Below are 24,062 nucleotides of genomic sequence, written 5' to 3'. Positions count from 1 at the left end.
TCAAACAATAGAACGCCGTGCCAAACGAGTATAAGCCAGTTGCTTTTCCGGAGCAACAAGTGGCAAGGTATATAGTGCGTGGTAGGATTGAGGATCGCGGAGAGGATGGAGTGTATGGGAGGAGAAAATGGACAAAAACGGATAAGGTAAATCAAAAAGCCCCAGGCTTTGTAGACGCAAAAACACGCTCAAGGGATATCGAGAAAGAAAAATCAAAAGGCTGACGGAATGGCGTTATGCAATATGCCATGCAAAAGAAAATTAAGGCAGAGAGTATAGTGGAAAGATTAGTTCTCTGTCTTCTCGTTGACCGGTCTCAGCACAGCAGGTGGTGCATGGACCTGCTGTGTATTGGGAGGGTTGTGCTCGGAGACCTGCCGCGGAGCAGGGGCCATCTTAACCTCGTGGACCATATCACCTTCGCTACCGCCGCGGCTGCTCTGGCTGATCTCGCCGTTGGGCGAATGGCCCTCGAGCATCATCTCACGCGGGGGAGTGCCGAGCATCATCTCGCTGTGCTCGCCGATGCCGTAGCGCTGAGCGGCGGGGATCTGGTGGCCGTCTTCGAGCTGGTCGTGGTTCTGAGGGGTCCAGGCGAGGTAGTCACGGCGGACCTCGACGTAGTCGTAGGCGAACTCACCCAGCTGATCGTCGTCCATACCCAGGAGCTCAGCTTCCTCGGAGGCGCGCAGATTCAAGCCTGGAATGGCGTTGATGGCGTATGCGATGATGGCGGACATGACGAAGGCGTAGCTGGCTGTCGCCACAATGTACGCGATCTGAATGTATAGCTGCTTGTAGTTGTGGATGACCCAGCCTCCGACACCGGTGCCGGTGTTGACACCGTCCAGGCCAGTGATGGCGTCGTCACCGAAAAAGGCGTTGAAGATCAAACCGACAATACCGGCAATACCGTGCTCGGCCAACACATCCATAGAGTCGTCAATGCGGATCCAGTACTTGATCTTGGTCGAATAATTGCAAACGATTCCGGTGACCACGCCGAGGATCACACTGGCCCAGGGAGAGATGAATCCAGAGGCGGGAGTTGCAGCAACCAATCCGGAAATGGTACCGGAACACCAGCCGACCATAGACCACTTGCGAGCCAGACGCCAATCGAGCAGAACCCAAGTGATGGCCGCAAAGGCAGCGGTCAGGTTGGTGTTCCAGGAAGCCATGGTTGCACGCAGGTTAGCACCGAAAGAAGAGCCACCGTTGAATCCGAGCCAGCCGAACCAGAGGAAAACCGTGCCGAGAAGAATAAGGGAGACGTTGTGAGGGCGGAAATTGAGCATCATGCGTTCTTGGCGGCGACCGAGGACCATCGAATAGGCCAAAGCTGTGAATCCAGATCCAATTTCGACGGGACCTCCACCGGCGTAGTCCATAACACCGTACTTGAAGGCCCAACCGTTGACGTTCCAGGCCCAGCAGGCCAGAGGGCAGTACACAATAGTCGCCCAGATGAAAGTGAAAACCATAGCAGGAAGAAGCCGACCGCGTTCGGCAACAGCTCCCATCACGATAGCTGCAGTGACACCACAGAATTGCATCTAAAGGATCCATCAGCATCAGCATTTCTGAACTAAAGCCACAATTCCTAATTCTTTTTCTCGATGTTCGAATCATACCTGATAGAAAGCATATAGCAAGTTAGGGACGAGAGGCGAACCGGGGCTAGGATCAGCCAGAGTGTTCCTTAAACCGAAGTTGCGCAGGTTGCCGATATACCCATTGGTGGCGGTCGGCGAGAAAGCAAGTGAGTAGCCCCAGAAATACCACTGGAAAGTAATCACGGACAAGGAAGCCATACAAGCCCAAATCATACTCAGGGCAGACTTTCGGCGGGCCAACCCCGAGTACAGGAAACCGAGACCGGGAATCATGACCATGACCATGGCAGAGGCCACGATGATGTAGGCCTGGTCACCGGATTGGAACCATTTGTTCACATTTTCAGTGCCTGGAAAGAATGCCACATTAGAGACTGGGGAGCTTTGATTGTGTTAAATCGGGTGCTGCATACGGGAATCACCACCGAGGTCTGCATTGGTGGAAAGCTCGTAGTTGGAAGGAGCTCCAATCCAGTTGTAGGATGCGTACTCCGGGGCGTACGGGGCCTTCCCGTTGAACGCCATTGGAAAGCTCGAAGCTGAAAGGTATGGAAGTTGCGAAGAGGTGTTTTTTTATTTTCGGGAGAAGTGACAGTGATTGTATATTGCAGAATTGTAGAGAAGTAGATTGAGGACAAAGAATTGGAGATGCCGAAGATAAAAAGAAGAAAAGGACTCCGGCGATGGAGAATTTGCCACGGGGGGGGGAAATCAGAAGAATATAAAAAGAAGAAACCTAGTAGTTATGGGTCCCTTGGTACAATCAAAATTCCAGAGATAGGCGGATCGACAACTTGTGGGTCAAGGCAGAATTGTCAGCAATTTCCCTCTTTGCATACAATTGAATGTATATTTCAGCTGAAGGGATAGAAAAAAGAAAAGAAAAGTATCTGGATAATAAAATAAAGGAGAAAAAAGAAGATAGAGATGAAACAAAATAACAATAAGATAGAGGAAGGCGCGGTAGGGAGAAAATCGGGTTAAAGAAAATGGTTTGGTCAGAGATTGTGACAATATCAATGGGATAATCAGCTTAATCACTACAACAGGGAGTGGTTAAGTCAGATATGTAAGGATCTCACCCCATGCTTCACTCCCCCAGATATTGGAAAATACTGGAAATATATGTGTTCATCTTTTATCCAATTGCAACTTCTCATATCCTATAGTAAGTCAATATTCACATGTCCTCATCCTCATCGCTTTCATCATCCGGCAAAGAGAGCCGAAATGGTGGCAAAGTTGATAGTGACCATTAGAGCCAATAGTCTTGGGCAAGTCTTGGCCCCTGTTGAGGGAAATTCATAGCAACTCCGTATTGTAGATATCAGTTTTCGTTTGCGCGTTAGCCTCGTATGACCCATTGCCCAATCGATGTCACCGGTGACTGAATCTATTCGGCAATGAATCGACTCCGGGGAACAGTTCCTGGGGTTTCAGGGAAGTGGATTCCCACAGGGGAATTGGGGATCTTCTGTACTTCTATATAGTACAATCTTTATATACTATTCTCTTCTATTTCTTCTGCAAGGGCTAAAAGATAAAGATAGCTTATCTAGATCTCTATCTCTATGTCTGCAGGTACCCATTGCTCCAAAATCAGTTACAATCCGAGAAATCTTAACATTTGCGTCCATTTCCGGGGAGTCCAGGGAGAGAACGATGGCTTATCTCTGCTGTAGATGGGATTTACGCATTTGACTCACATTTCCGAGATAACAGATTTCCTATCTGTGACAGTTGATTGGTCAACAGTATAGCGGGAGAAAGTTAAATTTGCCTCTTGAGACCCACAATACTTTGATTGGTTGAACACCGTCAGAGATAAGCCAGCCCGAATTTACCCGGACCCCCGGGCCGTATGAGTTCGGGTTGCCACCGGTGCCGGAGTCTCTTTTTTAAACATTGTACGAAATATGGTTCTTTGTACATATGGTACATGGTTGACTTTAGATTTTTAACCGTTAGATCGACTTCCTAGAACTAGTTACTACTGTAAAAAGAGATATTTGACAATTTACTCCGTATGCCCAGGTGAAGACTTGGTTTATCTGGGTTCTCGGGACTTTTCTGCAGTAGTGTCAGCTAGGGTCAATCGATCCGCCCCCGCGGGACTGGGCCTTCCTTCAGCCTCTGGTCTCGAACAACGTTTTCTATGTACGGAGTATAACTAGAAGTCCATATAAGTATTAATAGCATATTCATTTCGGTCAATCCTTGTCTGAGTAACAATGGAGCCAATTGCTTGTGGGGGAAATCCATTCTAGAAAGATATAATATTTCGATATCCCAGGTAATATCGGGTCATTGATCTAAGTATGCTTTACTTTAAACTTCACCGAAATTTACATTATATATATTGTGCTTTTTGTTCGAGATTCCACACAGGGACACCGAAAATTCAGCAAAAGAGGCAATCTCAATCATCGACGATTTATACTTTCAATACTTAACGCTGTTCAACCATGGTGAATAAGCTGACAAGTCTCACGATAAGCTCATGAGGAAATTTCCGCATTGAGTCTAGCGTTGTGACAGTCGGATTAGATGCTCCCGAGATCTCCTCGAGACCATGAGGGTTTTGAAGCATATTACCAGGCCTAGGAATCAGAAGGCCAATTTGGGGACAAGCTTTCACTCAAGGCCGGCTGGCCCAATGGCAAGGCGCTTGACTACGAATCAAGAGATTGCAGGTTCGATCCCTGCGTCGGTCACTTTTTTTGCCATCTTCTTATTGCTTATGAAGATGACAGCCTGCCTTTTTTTTTTCTTGCAAACAATTAGCGTTGAGAACGTGGATAAAGATGTAGTACGAAGGGTATCGCGCTGGGCCGCATGTCTAACTGGGTACATATGCAAGCTTGACCAGGCGGAATACCACAATATATAAGTGGAGAGAGAGGGGGGTCATTATAGGCCTTCGATATAAAACGATTAGTCAATATTTTTGAACGATACCAAAGAATCTACAACAGGTAAACATATGTAGAGATATTACATACACGAAGTGACACCTGCAGCGAAGACCTAGGAAAAGGCCACGAATATCCGGGATGCTATGTTTCGACAAATACAAGTAGATCTGGGAGCACATCTAATTTCACACTATGTTGGCCACTCACATCAAATCCCCAGATAGACTGCTACGACAACTCATGCTTGGGAAGAACAACAGGTATGCTGGCAACCAACAAAACTCTATTATGTATATGGAATATCGATCAAAATATGATAAACTACACATGTCTGCATCACGGACACCTCTAATATCGTAACAGGGGATCCGACCCATCCATGGATGCATTGCATCAATCAGACGTTGACACTATATCCCGAGCCGACTCCACGGCGACGACGAATGGCATGCAAATACTTGCGGCCTTCGTCGACCCAGAAGACTGAGCTGGCAATGAAGAACAGCTTGACCAGAGAGCCGAAACTAAGAGGCTCGGTCTGGAAAATGCGCTGCAAGAAGGGCAGGTAGATCACACAAGCCTGGCCGGCCAAGGAGCCCAGCACGGCGTAGTTGAACATTGTGTTTCCGAACAACGGCATCTCACCGCGGAGCACGGACTTGGCTTCACTCCGGCAGCTGAGCGCGTTGAACATGTCGAAGAGGACGAAGCAGGTAAAGGTCATGGTTGTGTCGTGGGCTGTTACAGTGCGAGAACGCTTGTCCACTGGAGAACCGTCGGTGATATCGCCCATTTCGTGGATGTAAATTGACAGTGTGCCTACCATGATGACCAGGGCCTGGGTGAGGACACGCTGGATCAGAGGTCTTGTAAGGACACGAGCTGTCTTGGGGCGCGGTGGGCGGTTCATAATTGAGGGGTCTACGGGCTCCACGCCGAGGGATTGGGCTGGCGGGCCATCCATGAGAATGTCTATACTTGTTAGAGAGGAATTCTAAATTAGGGACGTCGAGTGACTTACTAATCCACAAGATCTGCATGGCATTAAGCGGATTCTTGAAGCCAAGAGTGGTGCTTAGCAGTACAAGACTGAGTGCAGCCACGCTGGTACTGAGTTGAAATGTGATGAAGTTCTGGATGTTATAGAAAATGCCTTTGCCCTGTTCAATGGCGCGCAGAATAGTCGAGAAATCGTCGTCGGTAAGGATCATATCCGCTGCCTCCTTGGCAACATCGGTACCAAGTTTGCCCATAGAAATACCAATGTCTGCTTTCTTTAAAGCAGGTGCATCATTGACACCGTCGCCGGTCATGGCAACCACATCGCCGCGAGATTGGAGTGCATGCACAATTTTCATTTTGTGGTCTGGACTGGTACGGGCAAAGATCGAGACTGTTGAGATTGCCTGGGCAAGCTCGCCAGCGGTCATTCGGTCGAGTTCATCGCCGCGGATGACCGAACGTGCGTTAGGAGCATCGCTAACGGGCATACCGAGCTTTTTCGCGATTGCTACAGCAGTTGTCTCGGCGTCACCAGTAATCATGATGATCCTGACTCCACCAGACATGAGGCGGCGAATAGATTTGTGTACGTCCTTGCGAGGCGGGTCATTCATACCCACCAGTCCAGCAAAGACCAGACCGTTGTACCGCTCATCTTCATCAAGTTGGGCGGTTTTCGGGGATCGGTAGCCTCTGCTACCTCTAGATTCTCGGACAGCCCCACTGGCAAAAGCAAGAACCCGAAGGCCCTCTGATGCCATGTTCTCTGCTGCGTCCCTGATGACCTTGCGCCGAGGCTCATCCAGAATGACTTCTCGTCCATCTTTGGTCAAATAGGTGTCAGAGCGCGCCAGGACTTGTTCGAGAGCACCCTTGATATAGGCAACGTGGGAACCTCCATAAGAGCCAGAAGTGCTACCAATGACGACACCCATCCATTTGCGCTCGGAACTAAATGGCGTCTCATGAACTCGAGCACTGATACGATCGCGCACGTCGTCTTCTCCTAAGTTATCCAGTAGATCGAGGATAGCCACATCAGTGGGCTGGCCTACCCAGCGACTTTTGGCAGCAGCTGAATCGCTGTTAAGAGTCGAGGAAAGGACTGCCGCAGAAGATGCGCTGGCAGGTGAATTGGCGTGCATCCGCGACAACCGAGAGTTGTTGGCAATGTTTCCGACACGGAGAATCGTCTGCGCTGCAGGCCCAGGAGCAATCACCGTGGTCATATCCTTTTGAATCTCGAATGGCTGCTCACAGTCGAAGTGCCACATCTTGGTGACCGTCATATGGTTGAGAGTCAGGGTGCCGGTTTTGTCCGAACAAACAACATTGACAGAGCCCAGAGTCTCAACGCTGGGGAGTCTCCGCATGATAGCCCCTCTCTTCGCCATGCGCAGAACACCTAGGGCGAGGGTGACTGTGACAATGATGGGCAACCCTTCCGGAATGGCTGCGACGGCCAGCGAAACACCAATTGTGAACATCTCAAGAAGTTTACGGCCTTGCAAAAGACCAATAACCACGATCAGTCCGATGACTCCAAATGAGATATAACTTAGTTCCTGGCCCAATCGATCCATAGACAATTGTAACGGGGTTCGAGGGCTCTCGATATCTTGCAAAGAAGCCGAGATACTGCCAAACTCCGTCTTTGCACCGGTCGAGATGACAATACCTTGGCCATAGCCTGAGCGGACCAATGTACCCATGAACGCAACGTTGTGCTGCTCATTCAATCGAATGTCAGCGCCGACAGCACCAGTAGCTGGTGCATCATAAAACGGCGAGCGAGGTGGTTCTGGTCCCTTGAACGCTGCGGTGGTGCCAGCAGGCGTGCTTCGCAGAGCTTCGGCATATTTTGTGACAGGCTCGTTCTCACCGGTCAAGTTCGATTCGTCAATGCTGAGGTCCGTTGCGGCGGTGATCCGAATATCAGCGGGAATGCGATCTCCAGTAGTGAAAAGAACCAAGTCTCCGGCCACGAGTTCGTTAGCTGGTACGGTCGAAGATGCCTTGACCGCGGCAGATGCCGAACCTGGACTTTTGCTCCTAAGTTCGTCCAATTCCTTGCCCGAGTCCAAAGGCGGGGTACCGCTATTCTCGGCTGCCATGGAGGATGTAGTTGGAATATCACGGATCAAATGGGCATAATGGGGCACAAGCCGGCTCAGCGCCTCCAATGACTTCTCCGACCGGTACTCTTGCACAAAACCGACTGTCACCACAATTGTCACCGCGAGAGTAATGCTGATGGCATCGTCATAGTTGCCCATCACGAACGAGATTCCTGCCGAGCTGAGCAGCAGGAGGATGAGAGTCTCTTTGAATTGTTTGAGAAACCGTAGCCACAGGGGTTCCGGCTCATCGTGAGGAAGCTCGTTCGGTCCATCTCGTGCTAAGCGTACCTCCGCCTCAGCGGGGGTTATACCATGTAAAAGAGAGGTTCGTAGTCGCTCGGCGGTTTCATGAGGCTCGAGCCATGAATATGCGGAGGTGGATGTCTGAAAGGACACAAGACTTGTGTTAGCAACACTACTCTCTAAAGGTGCCAAGGCGTGGCGGATGTAACAGCGTAAAAGAAACACTTTGCTCAACTAAACTCACCGATGATGGAGCATCTGGCCGCCCGGTCATAGGGGTTGTAGAGGGAGGCCGTAAATAATCGGTGTTTGATGCATTATGCAAAGGTAATGAAGGTGTTGCCGACCTTGACATTTCTCATGCTTTGGAAGATAGAACAGAGGCGATCGAATGAAGTGTTAGATTTGTCGAGAAATAATTTTCATACCGCCTCAATTAGAATTGACAATACTGCGGCAAGCCACGTTAGATGCGATCTGGCAGTAGCTTCACGGGGGGTTGAAACTGAGTGGAGTTGCGGAATTGGCGCAGGTCGGCCAACCAAACAATGGAGGAACTAACAATTTGACCTAAAATACAAGTCGCTCGCGAAACAGCCTTTTGTTGCTGTGATCCAAACCGCAAATTGACTCCGTTCACAGCATCAAAAGCGCTTGGAATAGGCCAAGTCCCATGATGATGCTTTACCTGTTGCGGCTTAGTGATACCGGGTAGGGAGTTTATCCGAGGATCTGCTTCAGGAATAGCGCAATAAGTCACGTGCTTGTTTATCTCATTACGGCGTATCCAAAGAGAGAAAAGAGAAGACCCCAAAGACGTTGAAAAAAACCGAAAAATATATTGATAGAAAGAAACATAGAATCTCTTGAAGAGGCTTCCTGAATATAATACATCGCCAACTGTTTAGACTGGAGATATCATAGAGTTGTGTGAAAGGTTAGTTAGAACTACTCTGTAGCTTCGAGATCATTACCAGTATAGGTTTCTAATATTTTAACATTGATATTTATTAAATGAGAATACTCCGCACTAGTCAAAGTACTCATTCCCGTCGAGTTTGTGGAACTACGTTGTAGATACCAAGAGAGCAGAGCATGTACCTTTTGTATGTAAATTAGTATAGAGGATACTTCAAATACTGATGTGGCGTGGACCACATTCCCAGCCCCCTCAATTACCTCAGCAAAAATGGGATTGACACCTTATTCCCACCGACGCGCATCTTTCCCGGTTTCTCAGCCAACTCGATCTTATCCCTCGCGCGCAAGTCTCCTCCAAGTTAATCGTGTTCGATGTCTTAAGATACACGCGACCTAAGCGGTGATTTTCGTCTTATTCTTTGACTACATCTTTAACCTCTTTGATACAATTACCGAGTGCGAGTCATCGCCCGAGTCTTTGTTTTCCCCGGCTTCAGCGCGTCGTCCTTTCCATTTTATCCCCGCGCCGGGCGGGTCTTTTCTCTTGAAGATTTGGTGAACAAATATCTCGCCTTTGTATAGTATCTCACTACGTCAAAGACATCATGTTCTATTCTGAGACTCTGTTGTCGAAAACCGGGCCACTGGCTCGCGTTTGGTTGTCGGCCAATATCGAGCGCAAACTCTCCAAGTCGCACATTCTCCAGTCCGACATTGAGAGCAGTGTCAATGCCATTGTTGACCAGGGCCAGGCTCCCATGGCCTTGCGTTTGAGTGGCCAATTGCTCTTGGGTGTTGTTAGAATCTACAGCCGCAAGGCTCGCTACCTCCTCGACGACTGCAATGAAGCTCTGATGAAAATCAAAATGGTACGTACATACTTGAAAGCAATCGTGACCCAACTTGATCTAACAATATATGTCAGGCCTTCCGTCTCACAAATAACAATGACTTGACTAACACTGTCGTCGCCCCTGGTGGAATTACTCTCCCCGATGTGCTTACTGAATCTGATCTCTTCACCAATCTCGATACATCTCTACTTTTTCCTCAAACTCTTGACCTGGAGCCAGCTGAAAAGCAGCCCGGCGGTATGGACTTTGGAAGCCAACTTCTCCCCGACAGTAGCTTCCGCCGTTCTGTTTCCCAGGAACCCGCTCGCCTTGAAGATCCTTCTTTGGTTGATCTCGACTTTGGCGACGATGAATTGCCTCTTGGAAATGACCCGACCATGGAAGTTGGTCGAGACGCCCCCGCGCCTCGTCCAGTCGAAGAGGATCTCTTCAGTGACGCTGGAAAATTCAACGACGGCGACGACTTGGAACTGGACCTTGGGGATGATGACACACCTCTGGATAAAATGGACCTTGCTGACGATGGCCTCGATAACGTGAATGATCTTCTCCCGGATGCTCCCATGGACTTTGGCAACGACGACTTTGGTGGTGGCGACGAGACCCCCCGCCCTGCCGAAAACCGATTTGAACGCGACACTGAGAGCCCCCTTTCTGACGCTGGATCCGATCAAATGAACCAACTGGAGGAAGAATTCAACCGCGATGAAAACGCCACTCCTGACGCCACCAGCGCCCAGCAGGGTCAGCGCACCAAGCGCCAGAAGCTTCTCGCACTGGACAACGAAGTTGCGATCTCCAGCTCCAATTTCAAGAACCAGCAGAACGACCGCTCGTCCATCCTTAAGCCTGCTTCTTTCTTGCCCCGTGACCCTGTCCTGCTCACTCTCATGACCCGCCAGCAGAATGGGGACTTCGTCTCTAGCGTATTTGGCGAGGATCGTGGACGCGGATGGGCACCCGAGCTGCGTGGAATGCTTTCTTTGGAATCAGCTAAGAAGGCTGGTGAGCTGAAGCGTAAGCGTGACAGTGGAATCTCTGATATGGATGTTGCTGCCGCTGATGTCCCTGCTCTCGAGCTTGGTGATGAGGAAGCCATTGCCCCTATGGACGAGGGAATTGCTCTCGACACCACCTTGAACCAGCGCTCTGAGATTCAATTCCCCGGAGACGACGATGAGCAATTGCACCTGAGTGAAGGTGAAATGGAACCCATGGAGGAGTTGGACGACACCATCTACCCCGTGGACACCGAGCCGGTCTCTATGGGCACCAAGCATGCCGTGCACATTCTCCGCGAGAAGCTTGGTGATTCCGCCACCTCCCAGAAGAAGAGCGTGCTGTTCCAGGATCTTCTCCCCGAGCAGCGCTCGTCCAAGGCCGATGCTACCAAGATGTTCTTTGAAACTCTGGTTCTAGCTACAAAGGATGCCGTCAAGGTTGAGCAGAGTGCCAAGTCTATCGGTGGTCCCCTCAAGATCCACGGTAAGCCAGCACTCTGGGGCTCGTGGGCCGAGGAGAACGCCGCTGGTGCCATGGGTCAGTTAAGTCAGGCCCTGTAGAGCCTTCACTAAAAAGGAAATCCGATTACTTCTGGCGCATTGCTTTCTTGTACAGCCCGACTTTGGAATGGTTCATGGATATGTCTCGATTGAGATTTGGTGTTTGATATTGAGAATAGCATCAATTCGATGACTATCAGGTGTTTTGGGATTGGAGAAACGGACTTTTACTACTTTTTGCTGGGATTGGATGCCGTGTGGTGTTCCGGAGCGTGATGAATTTTGTCTTAGTGTTAGCCATAGCTTAATTGAACATAACATATCTCAATTATCTCAATTTTCTGCATGAAATATCGGACCGAAAGCCTAGTATATATGACTACACTTTCGGTCCGATAGTTGAACGGAGATTTCATATGCAACCTTATCCAACGCTCCCACGTGTGCGCACGTTATCTTGGCATCGGAGAATATTTATATCCACATAGATGTCCATGTACTATTGAAGACGCTGAGATTTTTATCTTCATAATTAGAGAGATCCAGGTTGTATGCTAGGAACAAGTACAATACTATCGTAGTCAACTATCAGGTTAGACGGAGCGATATTACTCGACAATGTGAACCAAAAAAAGTGGACAACGGAATTAGACCCCCGTAAAGAAACTAGCTTCCGTCATATAATTTGATTGATCAGCTCGGCCTTTGGATCGCGACCTCCGATAAAAGGAACATCTTCTTCCGTTCGTCCTCATAAGGCTTTTAATCACTTTTCCTAGCTCAATTTAGTTGTTATTGTTTTTGATTTAGCATGACCGCCATCTCCAGCAAAAAACACATCAGAATACAAGCTTGACCAACCATCCAATATGTCTTCACGGTCAAGCACGTCGCACGATAATCTCGAAGAGAAAACAGAAATGCCCGGGTCACCCGATAACAGCAAAAGTGAACTAGATCTGTCGAGGTCCCAGGATGTGACATTTGCACCAATTGCCGCTCAACACGACGAGCGCGTCACACCGCTCCAAAAACAGCGCTCTAATGCATCTAAATCGATCAGATCCATCGAGCGCAGTTGGTCCTTGAATGATGGAACTAGTGTTGGTCCAGATCAGATTGATGAGGCCGCGGATCAAGATACGGAATATACCGTTGGTTGGGATGAAAATGATCCAATGAATCCGCGGAATATGAGTAAGGGTCGACGCTGGTTGATTACTATTATTGTTTCGTTGGGCTCGCTTTGCGTGTGAGTACTGGTATATCACGGTGTGGTCTGCGCCGCGGGGCCGGCATTGAATCGCATGCGCTGACCTAGCTAGGGCCTGCACCTCGTCAATTTATACCACCACGTATAATCAATTGATGAGGGAGTTTGGATGTTCACAGGAGGTTGCTACTCTTGGGTTGTCATTTTATATTTGGGGACTTGGTTTGTGGTGATCTGTTGTGCTTTTTTGAACTCTGTGTTAACGATTTCTTACTAAAGGGATTGGTCCGCTATTTCTGAGTCCTCTATCTGAAGTATATTGATTCCATGCAAAATCCGAGATTTGATTGATCTGACTTGATACAGTTCTATGGCCGGAGAAACATCTACATCATTTCATTCTCGCTGTTTCTTGTGTGGATTGTTCCATGTGCGGTGGCTAAGAATACCCAGACCATGCTCATCGCTCGGTTCTTCAATGGACTGTCAGGTAGTGCATTCTTGAGTGTTGCTGGAGGCACTGTTGGCGATATGTTTGATCGTCATGAGCTTGCTTTTCCTATGATGCTTTATACTGCCAGTCCATTTGTAGGACCCGAAGTTGGTCCTCTGTAAGTGAAGTTTTTTCTGATTGTTCATCTCCGATGTTGGATACTGACAGTGATAAAAAATAGGGTTGGTGGCTTTATTAACGCATTTACCAGCTGGTCAGTTTCTGCGGTATCTCTCATAATTCAAAAACTAATAAAATGGATAGGCGCTGGGTGTTCTACGTGCTCTTAATCTGGACCGGCATGTTACTCGTCTCGATAATCCTTTTTGTCCCAGAGACATACCACCCAGTGTATGGACATTCGATTTCAGCAACTTGAATAGGAAGTTCTAACAATATTAGGCTTTTGAGGCGCAAAGCGCAGAAGCTCCGCAAGGAGACCGGAGACGACCGATGGAAAGCTCCGATCGAGAAGCTCCAACGCACAGTAGCTCAAACGGTCCTGCGTTCCATGTATCGCCCTATTCTTCTTTTGACGTTGGAGCCTATGTGCCTCTGCCTGTGCATTTTCTCGGCCATCCTATTGGGTATTCTCTATCTCTTTTTCGGTGCTTTCCAGCTTGTATTTGCTGAGGTGTATGGAATGGTCATATGGCAACGCGGTCTATGTTTCCTTGGCCTATTTGTTGGTATGGTTATTGCCATCCTATCGGATCCAATTTGGCGTCGAAATTATGTTCGCCTGGAACGTAGTCATGAGAAAGCGACAAACAAGTTCGGGGATTTTCAACCAGAGTGGCGGCTGCCCCCAGGTAAGCTTGTCATCCAATTGCCCACAAGGGAACTGTCGACTCATACAAGAAAAAGCTATCCTAGGTGGGCCTTTGGTAACTATTGGCATGTTCATCTTTGCTTGGACAATCTACCCTGATGTCCACTGGATTGCCCCTATCATTGGCAGTGCTGTTTTTGGTGCAGGGTAAGATCAATCTTCAAATTTCACCCAACCAGGCCACACCCGTTGGTCCTAAAATTCCTCATCGCTTTGTGGATTTTCTTTTGGTGCCGTGTGATACTAACAGGCCGTGTTACTTCTAGCACAATCCTGGTATACTCGGGTATCTTTACATTTTTGGTCGATGCGTATCCCACTTTTGCTGCCAGCGCGCTAGCAGCCAATAGCTTCACTCGGTCATCCTTTGGAGGTATCTTTCCATTGTTTGGAATTCAAAGTAAGTCTGCCTGCTCTGTTCGTATACTGCAACAAGACCCTAGTGTCTGTGCGTTTCATAGGAAGCATACTTCCAGCTGCGGGTCGATGCATAGTTTCTTGAACAGGCTCTGCAATTTAGCTTGATGTTTAAGCTTTACATTTGTCTGCATACGGCAAAGTGGCGATTGTAGCTAACGGCTATGCAGTGTACAACAACCTTGGATTTCACTGGGCGACTTCCTTGCTGGCGTTCCTGACTCTTGTCATGACCCCTTTTCCGTAAGTTTTTACTTGGCACCTTTGAGCTCTCCCTGATTGCTCGCGCTTTGACCTACCCACTTGCTCTTCCCCTGCATCATCAACCTCGAAGGAGGTTGCCCCAAGTGGGGAAAGTTTGATATCCCAGTTACATATGGTTCTGGTGTCAGACATCAGACAACACAACAGTCCATTGTGTTCCTCGAATATTGTATACTGACATTCATACAAGATACATCTTCTACCGATATGGAAGGCAGCTCCGAAAGAAGAGTCGATTTGCAACCTCGCAAACGTGATCGATGCTCCTGTGCACACATGATAACCCATACATTTCAATAATTGGACTGCTGGTAACTTCTTAACGAGGAAATCCACAGAATATCGGTGCCATTGCATCCCAAAAATTTGTCGACCGGTCTCGTCTGAACACGTTGTGCCGTAAATTATGATCAGGGTATCCCATGACCATGTTTTGGCAAGTTTCCGGGCTGAGACGTTACTGTGGATGATGAAAATAGTACCTGGCCCATTACTCTAGATCAAGACCTAACGTCTCTAAATGCTGTACGGCCTGCAGTCAAGAAGTGAATGCAGACCATAGAAAATAATACGAATACGCATGACCGGCAAGGATATGTCTCACGTTCCAGCTCTGCTTGATTTTCTAAACACACCAGCAGATTCGATATGGCTGTTCTTTCCAGCAAGCAGACTAAAGAGCCCATTGATACTAGGTTGCTTGACACGTTAAAAATAAAAAGATCCCTCCCCCTCCATGAATGGAGATTGGACGGAGTTGGCCCGGAACTGAATTGTCCGGCAGCCCCCAGTCCCCCAGGCCAGTTGCGAAGTATATGAGCATCATGTGGTCTTGGATTCCATTCACAGGCAACCATCCCCAACCGCCAACTGTCAACTGCAGATAAATCTATAGCAATGGTGAGCGATATTGTTTACTACCTAGCCTCGGTAGAGCACGCTCAGCAAGCCTCGGAACAAAACGGGGCCGAATTGAATTCCCGGGAACTGTGAAAAGTCTCAAAGCGGGGGGTATCCTATAAAGAATGGGCATTTTTTTAAGATTGTTCATGATTCCAATGCTTGAATTTGTATCTTTGAAGTATAGCAATTGCTCCAAAGACCAAAGGCGGGTATACAATAGCCCTGACATGTTCCGCACGCGCGCAATTGCCTCCGGGGTTTTGGTCATCCGGTAACCGTCAAACTCGATCTAAAACTGGATCGTGGTTCAGCCAATACAATTCTGTACACATGCCCAAAATTACCAGTTACCGGTAATGAATTGAAAGACAAAAGTTCAAATGCCGTGAGCTTTTTCCTCCAGTTGTCGCTGCTCTAAACGTCAGCATGTGAAGTCTTCACGTGTTTTATGAATTTTGGCCCCTTTTCTCCTTTCCCTATTTACTTCTCGTTTGATGATCTAGTTGTATACAAATATAAGACAAAATTATCAAAGTAAGATTATGTTGGGTAGCAACATTGGAAAAGAGAGAAAAAGCGCCATTTAAATTAGGTAAAAAGTGGCTATTACGAACTATATCCAGCTCAGGGCTGAGAGTTCGTATGGAGTTTCAAGTGCGAAATAATGCCCTAAATTTTTAATAGAAAATTTAATAAAAATCATAATAAAAAATAAAGAAAAACTTCGAACATTTTCATCCTAGTCACTCACGCGAGTCTTTTATAGTCCCTTCGCAATTGGACTGTGTCGTGGTGTCGTGTTAAACTCCTGCCAGTCACGGGAACACTCCGATCAAGCCCTTCGAGAGAGAGAGTAATCCACTTCTTCTACCTTCCCCGCGCATATCTGCGAATCTTTTTTTTCTTACTCCTCATTCTTCACCGGCCTCTCCAACCGACCTCATATCGGTATAGCTCTTTTTGGGAGAGAACTTCCCATCTTCCCCGCAGCCGAAGTCGTGTCCGCCTCTCCACTCCAACTCAACCGCGCCCGAACATTTGCGGCATTTTCCTGTCTTCGTCAGCTTTGCGCCAAGTTTTCACTTTGTGAACCACATTGAATTCCTTCGATGTGTCAGATCATACACCCGTCGCATCTCCATTCCATTGTCTCCCGTTACACTCGTGACTCGGCTCGCCGCCACTCCGATTCCCCACTAGCTGTAGTCGCAAACGCGCGATTATAGGACCCAAGAAACGGATAGACCTCCGAACCCCGAGAAGCGACCCGGAAAGATTTGAAGAAGAATCGAAACGGACAAACGACTATTTGCGACCTTTTTTATCTTACAGTCGGGCAGAATATCGCGCACGGAGATCCGCTCGCCCGTCGACATCGAAGCGCGGATGGTATCATTGGTATTGCCGCCACCACGCTTTGTTACTTTAGATCGAACTCCGAAGGCACAATTAAGGGCCTGTGGTCATTGAATTGGTGATACATTTCAATTTCGTGGACGTGTCTAGATACTGCCCGCCTCGGGATACATGCCGAAATGAACATGGAAGCCAAGCACGGCTCCCCGGTTCCTGCAGAGCTAAGCGGGGATCGTGATTCTGCCGATATGACGGAACACGAGCAAATGGATGTAAAATCCAAGACTAATGGCGATAGCAAGGCGGACCGTAAAGCTGCCAATGCCAAGGACCCCTCGCGACCGCGACGGAAGAAGGCCCGGCGAGCTTGCTTTGCCTGTCAACGAGCTCACTTGACTTGCGGTATGGTGAAATATTGCTTCTAGCACCTTTTTGGGCTTGTCACTGATATATGCGGATTTTAGGCGACGAACGACCGTGTCAACGTTGTATCAAGCGTGGCCTTCAAGATGCGTGCCATGATGGCGTTCGCAAGAAGGCAAAATATCTCCACGATGCCCCAGATGGAGCATTGATGCCAGCTGTAACCGGCAGCACCAACAACCTCTACAATAACACGCTTCGCAATAATTTGCCCATGTCTAGAAATGGCTCAAACTCCGTCAACTCAAATCAGCAGCACAACCAGCAACATAATCAACAACACAGTCAGCAACAAGCTCCCACCAATAACAACTTCTACCCTACGCCTCAGCCTCAGCCAGGCCCCTACAATGTTTATCAAGATCCTCCTATGAGCCAAAGCCCTTTTACGACACAATCGCCCGTTTCACCTACTTTCAACATGAAGAACAGTACCAATGGCCGGAACCCTAGTCTTTCTTCGACTGTGAACCAGCAGCCTACCCCAAGTACTGCCCTTTCCGGGGACACGAGCCAGCCTCAGAATCCCTTTGCAGGACCATTTTTCGACCCGAGTGATCCCGCACTTTTTAATTTTGATCTTTCAAGCATGAACTTTGAAAATCGATATGGTGCTCTAGAATTTGGGATGCTTGGACACATGGCCACCGGGGCCGGTGACTCTCCGACTGATTCCGCAGGACAGCGAGGGTCGATCGGCCGCAGCGGATCTGCACAGTTCTCCACACCAGCTCCTGGATTTGGGGAAAGCCCGGGAAATCAACCATTCATGTTCGGCGATCCTCTTCTAAACGAATGGCCAACTGGACCGGCCTCGGGCCAACATGTGAATGTCGGAGGTGTGTATGGTCAAAATGGCATGCTTCCCGAACACATGAAAGCAAATGCACCGCATGCATTTGCGATCGAAAGCGGCCCTGCCAACTTAACTAGCCCTGGCTCGGCACCGAGTCCAAATATCCCAACGACTACGTTTGACGATGGCACATTCAATGTTTCTGCTCATACCAAGTCTAACAGTTTAATACCGAATGGTCAGCGCCAGGTGACATCAGCGTCGATCCTCAAACACCCGAATCTGCAAATTGGCTCCAAACGGCGTCATCGCAATCCCTCTTCAATATACGAGAGCGTTAAAGAGCCCTATGCTTACACAAGTGGGTTCCACAACCTCACTGCTTTTATACAACGTCGCTTTTCGCCACAAAAGACCGTGCGAATCGCCAAGGCTCTCGCATCTATCCGACCCTCTTTTATCGCAACTACCAAGACACTCAATCGCGATGATCTCATCTTCATGGAAAAATGTTTCCAGCGAACACTGTGGGAATACGAAGACTTCATCAATGCTTGCGGCACACCGACAATCGTCTGTCGACGCACCGGTGAAATCGCCGCCGTAGGCAAGGAGTTCAGCATCCTTACCGGGTGGAAGAAAGACGTTCTCCTGGGCAAGGAAGCAAACCTGAACGTCAACACCGGCGGGTCAGGTGTACCTCAGTCTGGGACAACGTCGCGAGGCAGTTTCACGCCCCGCGGCTCAACGCTAGAAAATTCCACCGCTGGCCACCCACAACCTGTCTTCTTGGCTGAGCTCCTTGACGACGACAGTGTCGTGGAATTCTATGAGGACTTTGCTCGTCTGGCATTTGGCGACTCTCGCGGAAGTGTCATGACGAGATGCAAGCTTCTTAAATACAAGACCAAGGAGGATATGGAGGTTGCTCCTGACGATCACGGGAAATGGAACAATCATCTCCGTAAGGGTGGGATTGCTGGCGAGGCTGGTATGAACCAGCTTGGCTTCAAGGATGGAAAGGTCGATTGCGCGTACTGCTGGACAGTCAAACGTGATGTGTTCGATATTCCGATGCTTATTGTGATGAATGTGAGTTTTGACGATGACTTTTTCGTTGACCATATACTAATCTAATTTTTAGTTCTTGCCATGCATTTGATAATTTTTTTTCTCTTGTGTTCGCTATATGTTCTGGTTCTGGTTCTTGATTCTTTCATACCCTCGACAAGGCTCTACTTCAACGCCTGTGTCTATTTGTTTTCATTCCGTACATATTTCCTGGTTACGGGATTGTATGATTCCCCTGATCTTGATGTCTCCTGTCTATTCCCTCAATTCTGTTGAGATCTTCTCTTCTTCCATCTTCTCGTATATATATGCTATTTTCTGGGATTCCTGGAATCGAGGCCAGGATTGTCGATATGCTTTTCACGTTATTTTCTTCTTGCGGCGCTCAAAAGGGACAAAACTGATATCTCTGGGATGGGATCGTTACTATGTGGAGCATAATGCTATGATATTGAGTGGGGTCACTTGTGACCTCGAGCCTTAAGTTCCGGATTATAAAATTAAGCTTAAATTGACCTCTCCAGATGTCACGGGACGTTGTAATGCCGTGTTCCCGGTAGGAACTCATCCTATTGTAGAGTGTCGTTCACATAGAAAGACCATGAAAAGAAACCAAATTCTCACTCGCAGTGCGGGCTCCGCATTCTCGGCATATTCGCTACCAAAAATTTGATAAAAAACCAGAAGCTTACTGCTATAGTAATACGAAACCTATATGCACCCCAACCTTTTGATGAATAGAACACTATCCACAGTCGCGTTGGAATTGCCACTGCTTCCTTGGAGATAATCCGCACTCGTATCTTATAAGCCACGCTGACTGCAGGCGACGCGACCATCATAACTGTTATTGGACCATATCCGGTTAGCGTTGGCATTTGGCAATTGAAAAACTTAGCATGTTGACGGTGTACTTGAAGTTCTGATGTCCACGTGAGGTCACGCATAATCACATGTAGGTAAGGGTATGGTCTCGCACAACTGTAGATATGACCCTTCCTTGGCAACCCATAGGAACGGTGAATTGCTCTGTGTTGCGCTTTATGATATCACCATCAAAACCAGTCGGCCAGACTGGACCACTTCTTTCGAAATCCCACCTCAATCAATCCCCGGAAAATCGAAGCGAACCATCATTGACTTGAAGGAGCCTAACGAGAATGATAAAACAAACCACTTAAATTTGGAAGCTTCTTCCGACAATCCACTTTTATGCATCCCCGGAACATCGAAGCAAATCATTGATGACATCAAGGCGCCTATCGTGGACTATGAGGAAGACCGCTTTCTAGAGACTTCTGGGATGCGGGTTCGATCAATCTCCAGAACACCGAAGCAAATCATCGTTAACATGAGGGCACTTGATGAGAAAGATGAGCCAGATAACTTGAAGGAGAAAGAAATGCCACTTCAATTACATGAGACAAACCACTTTCTAGATACTAAGGATGATGGGAATGGGTCGATTTTCACTCCCGCATCTACTCTTGGACCGAGTCGCGGATCACTATTCCAAGAGCAATTGCTTCTTTTGACAGTGGGTGAGCTCCGAAGACGTATGGGATCTAGGTATCACAATGTTGTTGTTACTTGTCTGACTTGTCTGGATCCTGGGAATTTTGACTTTGGCGACGAGGATGACTTTGAAGATGAGAATGGAATTGAGGTAGGCATCAGATATATCGAGAAGGTATGTGTCTTGATACGGACTCTTCAAATCCATACATTCGTTATTACCAACTCAAAAAAAAAGTTTATGATGCGACTAGACAGCATGTGTGTCTAGCGTGTAGAAGCAATCAATCTAGATCACTTGGAGATAACCTTAGAAGGATCTTTGAAAACGTAACCACCAGTAGATTCAGCTATTATCTCATATCAAAGAAGACAAACGTAAGGTGCTACTATTGAGGGACCCATTGTCTCCAGGATCTTATCCAAATCCCGAGTTCCTCGCCTCGGTCTATGCCGCCCCCCACAATTACATCGAAGACTTATAAAAGATAGTTTAAAGTACTCATAGCCTTAGAATACCTTTTGATCCTACTGTATCCATGGCTTGTTCTCCATCCTTCGTTCGCGTTGCCGTCACACAGGCGGAACCTGTCTGGCTCGATCTGGACGGTACGGTTGATAAAACATGCAAACTGATCTCTGAAGCAGCGGGAAACAAGGCTCAACTTGTGACCTTTCCGGAATGCTGGGTGCCTGGATATCCAGCCTGGATATGGTACGTTGGGTCTAAAGTTTTCATTGCATGATGCTTATCTGACGAAATGAGCATCCGAAGGTCACGGCCGGTTGACATGGAACTGACCACGCGATACATTCAAAACTCCTTGAAGCTCGAATCTGCTCAGATGTTGAGAATCAAGGAGTGCGCCGCAAAGCATAAGATCGTTGTAATACTGGGCTTCTCCGAGAACGTCAACGACTCGTTGTATATCTCACAAGCCATCATTGACGCAGACGGCGAAATTCGTGTCACCCGCAAGAAAGTCAAGGCAACTCACATGGAGCGAACTATCTTCGGGGACTCATTCGGCGATTGTCTCGATAGCGTCGCCGATACAGCTGCGGGTCGAATAGGAGCATTGTCATGCTAGGAACATATTCAACCTCTACTAAAGTACCACACCTACTCGCAGCGGGAACAGATTCATGTCGCTGCTTGGCCCCCACTATTTGGTGACGAAGACGGCAAGGGTCTCTATTCACTGTCGCGTAGCGGTCGGACTCACTCCAGCATGACACTTGGAAGCAGCAAAAAGCTAATTAAACTACTAGGCACCGCGGCAGTTGCGCAAACGTACGCCATTGAGTCGCAGTCATTTGTGCTTCACACCACTGCCCTTATAAGTCAGCCTGGTATCGACTTGATGAAGTCTCAGGGCGGTTTAATGGGTATCCCCGGAGGTGGATGCTCTGCAATTTTCGGGCCTGATGGGCGCAAACTGACGGTTGATATACCTGACACGGAAGAGAGGATGTTGTATCATCATTTGGATCTGAGTGAAGTTCTTAAATCTCGGGCATTTGTGGACGTGTGCGGTCACTATAGTCGGCCAGATATGTTGTGGCTTGGGGTGGATAATGAGGTCAAACGTCATGTCATCAATAGATAGCCCTAATTAGGGGCTACTATCGCGCACGGGGGCCACATTGAATCTCAAGACAGTCTATTATACAGTCAATCCCACCATCTGGGTAATCTCGATGATTATGCATGTTATTTTTTCCAATTCAAACAACCTACCTATGTAGGTACATACAAGCAGTAGAGATCAGTTTCGGCAATACTTTTCGGGTTCCGATCCGAAGCTGACATAAGATCCGACTGCGCCCATAGGGCTTTCTCTCATGGTCCTTTCAAAAGATTTGAAGGCGAGATCATAGATGTAAGGTATATGGTTCTTGGAGAGATTGACTACATTTAAGTCTCTATATCATTGATTTATAGGTACATACAAGGTATAAAGATCCAAAGTGGCGAATCTCCCCACAAGTCGGCGGGAGACCACTTAGCCGATGCTTAATGCCGCAACGGTAACTGACCCAAATCACTTCCGACCCCGGAATTTTGCCCGGCAATTTCTTATAAGTATTTCTGGCGTCCCCAGATTTGATAATTGTTACTGTATCCTCTGCTCTCTGTACAAAAGTGAGTGTGTATCCTTAATATCCTGGAGATTGTTATTATTATAGCTAACTCCGAGAAAGACCGGAAATACTCCAGACCCTCAGTGTAACTTGTCAATCTACCTCCGAACATACATAAAATGGCTTCTCCAATTCCCCGGGGTCTTCGCCAGGTCCTTCAAAAGTCCCCCAATGATATTGTCATTCTTTCCTCTCTGCGCACACCCGTCACCCGCGCTAAGAAGGGTGGTTTCAAGGACGCCTACCCAGAGGAGCTACTCGCGAGCGTGCTGCAAGCAACACTGAAGGCCAACCCAAACCTGGATCCCGCCCAAATCGACGATGTGCTCATTGGATCCGTCCTGCAAGAGCTAGGTGGTGCCAAAGCCGGCCGCATGGGCCAGATCCACGCCGGATTCCCTCACTCCGTCCCCTTCAACACAATTAACCGTCAATGCTCGTCCGGTCTCGCCGCCATTACAACCATCGCCAACGGCATCCGCGCCGGCGCCATCAACGTAGGTGTCGGCGGTGGTATGGAGTCCATGACCCGCAACTACGGCTCCCGCGCCATCCCCACAGTCCTCTGGCCCCAGCTGAAGGAGTCCCACTCCAAGGATGCGCGCGACTGCATCATGCCCATGGGCATTACCTCTGAGAACGTGGCTTCGCGCTACGGCATTTCCCGCGCGGATCAGGACGCTTTCGCCGTCGAGTCGCATGCCAAGGCCTCCGCTGCTCAGAAGGCCGGCCGCTTCGACTCTGAGATCGTCTCCGTCACCACCAAGACACTCGACCCCGAGAACCCAGATGCCCCCGCCAAGGACGTGACTGTGTCCAAGGACGACGGTATCCGCCACGGCCTGAGCCTCGAGAAGGTCGGAGCCCTCAAGCCCGCTTTCTCGGCTGATGGTGCCTCCACCGCTGGTAACAGCTCGCAGGTTAGCGACGGTGCTGCTGCCACCCTGTTGATGCGCCGCTCTACTGCCGAGGAGCTTGGTTTGTCCGGCTCTATCAAGGGTCGCTGGGTTGCGTCCGCTGTTGCTGGCTGCGCTCCCGATGAGATGGGTGTTGGCCCTGCTGTCGCTATTCCTAAGCTTCTGCAGGCTGTCGGTGTCGAGGTTCCCGAGGTCGGTGTCTGGGAGATTAACGAGGCTTTCGCTTCGCAAGCTCTCTACAGCGTTCGCAAGCTTGGCATCGATCAGGCCAAGGTTAACCCTAACGGTGGTGCTATTGCTATCGGTCACCCGCTCGGTGCTACTGGTGCCCGCCAACTGGCTACTCTGCTGCCTGAGATGGAGCGCAGTGGCCAGGAGGTCGGTGTCATCAGTATGTGTATTGGTACCGGTATGGGTATGGCAGGTATGTTTGTCCGCGAGTAAAATTGTACATATAGGGGTTTTGTTTCTTTTGCGTGATATCAGCGATGCATGTGTATATATAGTTCGCATACCATGAATGACTATTTTCTTCAAATTCCAG

The 24,062-nt window shown here is 48.5% G+C and overlaps 8 protein-coding genes across 8 annotated transcripts; 6 read left to right on the top strand and 2 right to left on the bottom strand.

The window, feature by feature from the left end:
- Positions 1 to 287: 287 nt before the first annotated feature.
- N7529_004930 (ammonium transporter) lies at positions 288 to 2,141 on the bottom strand (the record flags this gene model as incomplete). The annotated part of the gene is made up of 3 exons (XM_057240457.1): positions 288 to 1,556; positions 1,635 to 1,966; positions 2,030 to 2,141. The coding sequence occupies 3 exons, from the start codon at positions 2,139 to 2,141 to the stop codon at positions 288 to 290; spliced, it is 1,713 nt and encodes a 570-aa protein (XP_057099752.1).
- A 2,787-nt stretch (positions 2,142 to 4,928) lies between these two features.
- Positions 4,929 to 8,251, bottom strand: pmr1 (Ca(2+)/Mn(2+)-transporting P-type ATPase PMR1; the record flags this gene model as incomplete). The annotated part of the gene is made up of 3 exons (XM_057240456.1): positions 4,929 to 5,503; positions 5,553 to 8,037; positions 8,141 to 8,251. 3 exons carry the CDS (start codon positions 8,249 to 8,251, stop codon positions 4,929 to 4,931), a joined length of 3,171 nt encoding a protein of 1,056 aa, XP_057099751.1.
- A 1,171-nt stretch (positions 8,252 to 9,422) lies between these two features.
- Positions 9,423 to 11,233, top strand: N7529_004928 (kleisin alpha; the record flags this gene model as incomplete). The annotated part of the gene is made up of 2 exons (XM_057240455.1): positions 9,423 to 9,686; positions 9,743 to 11,233. The coding sequence occupies 2 exons, from the start codon at positions 9,423 to 9,425 to the stop codon at positions 11,231 to 11,233; spliced, it is 1,755 nt and encodes a 584-aa protein (XP_057099750.1).
- An 809-nt stretch (positions 11,234 to 12,042) lies between these two features.
- On the top strand, positions 12,043 to 14,649 carry N7529_004927 (MFS transporter; the record flags this gene model as incomplete). Its single annotated transcript, XM_057240454.1, has 11 exons — positions 12,043 to 12,425; positions 12,499 to 12,608; positions 12,666 to 12,700; positions 12,753 to 12,997; positions 13,061 to 13,093; positions 13,144 to 13,230; positions 13,282 to 13,691; positions 13,741 to 13,858; positions 13,978 to 14,111; positions 14,299 to 14,371; positions 14,583 to 14,649. 11 exons carry the CDS (start codon positions 12,043 to 12,045, stop codon positions 14,647 to 14,649), a joined length of 1,695 nt encoding a protein of 564 aa, XP_057099749.1.
- A 2,181-nt stretch (positions 14,650 to 16,830) lies between these two features.
- N7529_004926 (Zn(II)2Cys6 transcription factor domain-containing protein) lies at positions 16,831 to 19,032 on the top strand (the record flags this gene model as incomplete). The annotated part of the gene is made up of 3 exons (XM_057240453.1): positions 16,831 to 17,053; positions 17,116 to 18,962; positions 19,015 to 19,032. 3 exons carry the CDS (start codon positions 16,831 to 16,833, stop codon positions 19,030 to 19,032), a joined length of 2,088 nt encoding a protein of 695 aa, XP_057099748.1.
- Positions 19,033 to 19,866: 834 nt separating this feature from the next.
- On the top strand, positions 19,867 to 20,727 carry N7529_004925 (uncharacterized protein; the record flags this gene model as incomplete). Its single annotated transcript, XM_057240452.1, has 3 exons — positions 19,867 to 19,874; positions 19,956 to 20,631; positions 20,695 to 20,727. 3 exons carry the CDS (start codon positions 19,867 to 19,869, stop codon positions 20,725 to 20,727), a joined length of 717 nt encoding a protein of 238 aa, XP_057099747.1.
- A 490-nt stretch (positions 20,728 to 21,217) lies between these two features.
- On the top strand, positions 21,218 to 22,066 carry N7529_004924 (uncharacterized protein; the record flags this gene model as incomplete). The annotated part of the gene is made up of 2 exons (XM_057240451.1): positions 21,218 to 21,517; positions 21,572 to 22,066. 2 exons carry the CDS (start codon positions 21,218 to 21,220, stop codon positions 22,064 to 22,066), a joined length of 795 nt encoding a protein of 264 aa, XP_057099746.1.
- A 654-nt stretch (positions 22,067 to 22,720) lies between these two features.
- N7529_004923 (uncharacterized protein) lies at positions 22,721 to 23,962 on the top strand (the record flags this gene model as incomplete). The annotated part of the gene is made up of 1 exon (XM_057240450.1): positions 22,721 to 23,962. The coding sequence occupies one exon, from the start codon at positions 22,721 to 22,723 to the stop codon at positions 23,960 to 23,962; it is 1,242 nt and encodes a 413-aa protein (XP_057099745.1).
- Positions 23,963 to 24,062: the final 100 nt, after the last annotated feature.

This window comes from Penicillium soppii (assembly GCF_028829465.1).
Source record: "Penicillium soppii strain IBT 18220 chromosome Unknown utg000004l, whole genome shotgun sequence".
In the NCBI taxonomy this organism is placed as follows: Eukaryota; Fungi; Ascomycota; class Eurotiomycetes; order Eurotiales; family Aspergillaceae; genus Penicillium; species Penicillium soppii.
Note: the sequence above shows the minus strand (reverse complement) of the source record. Positions and strands in the feature narration are given on the sequence as shown.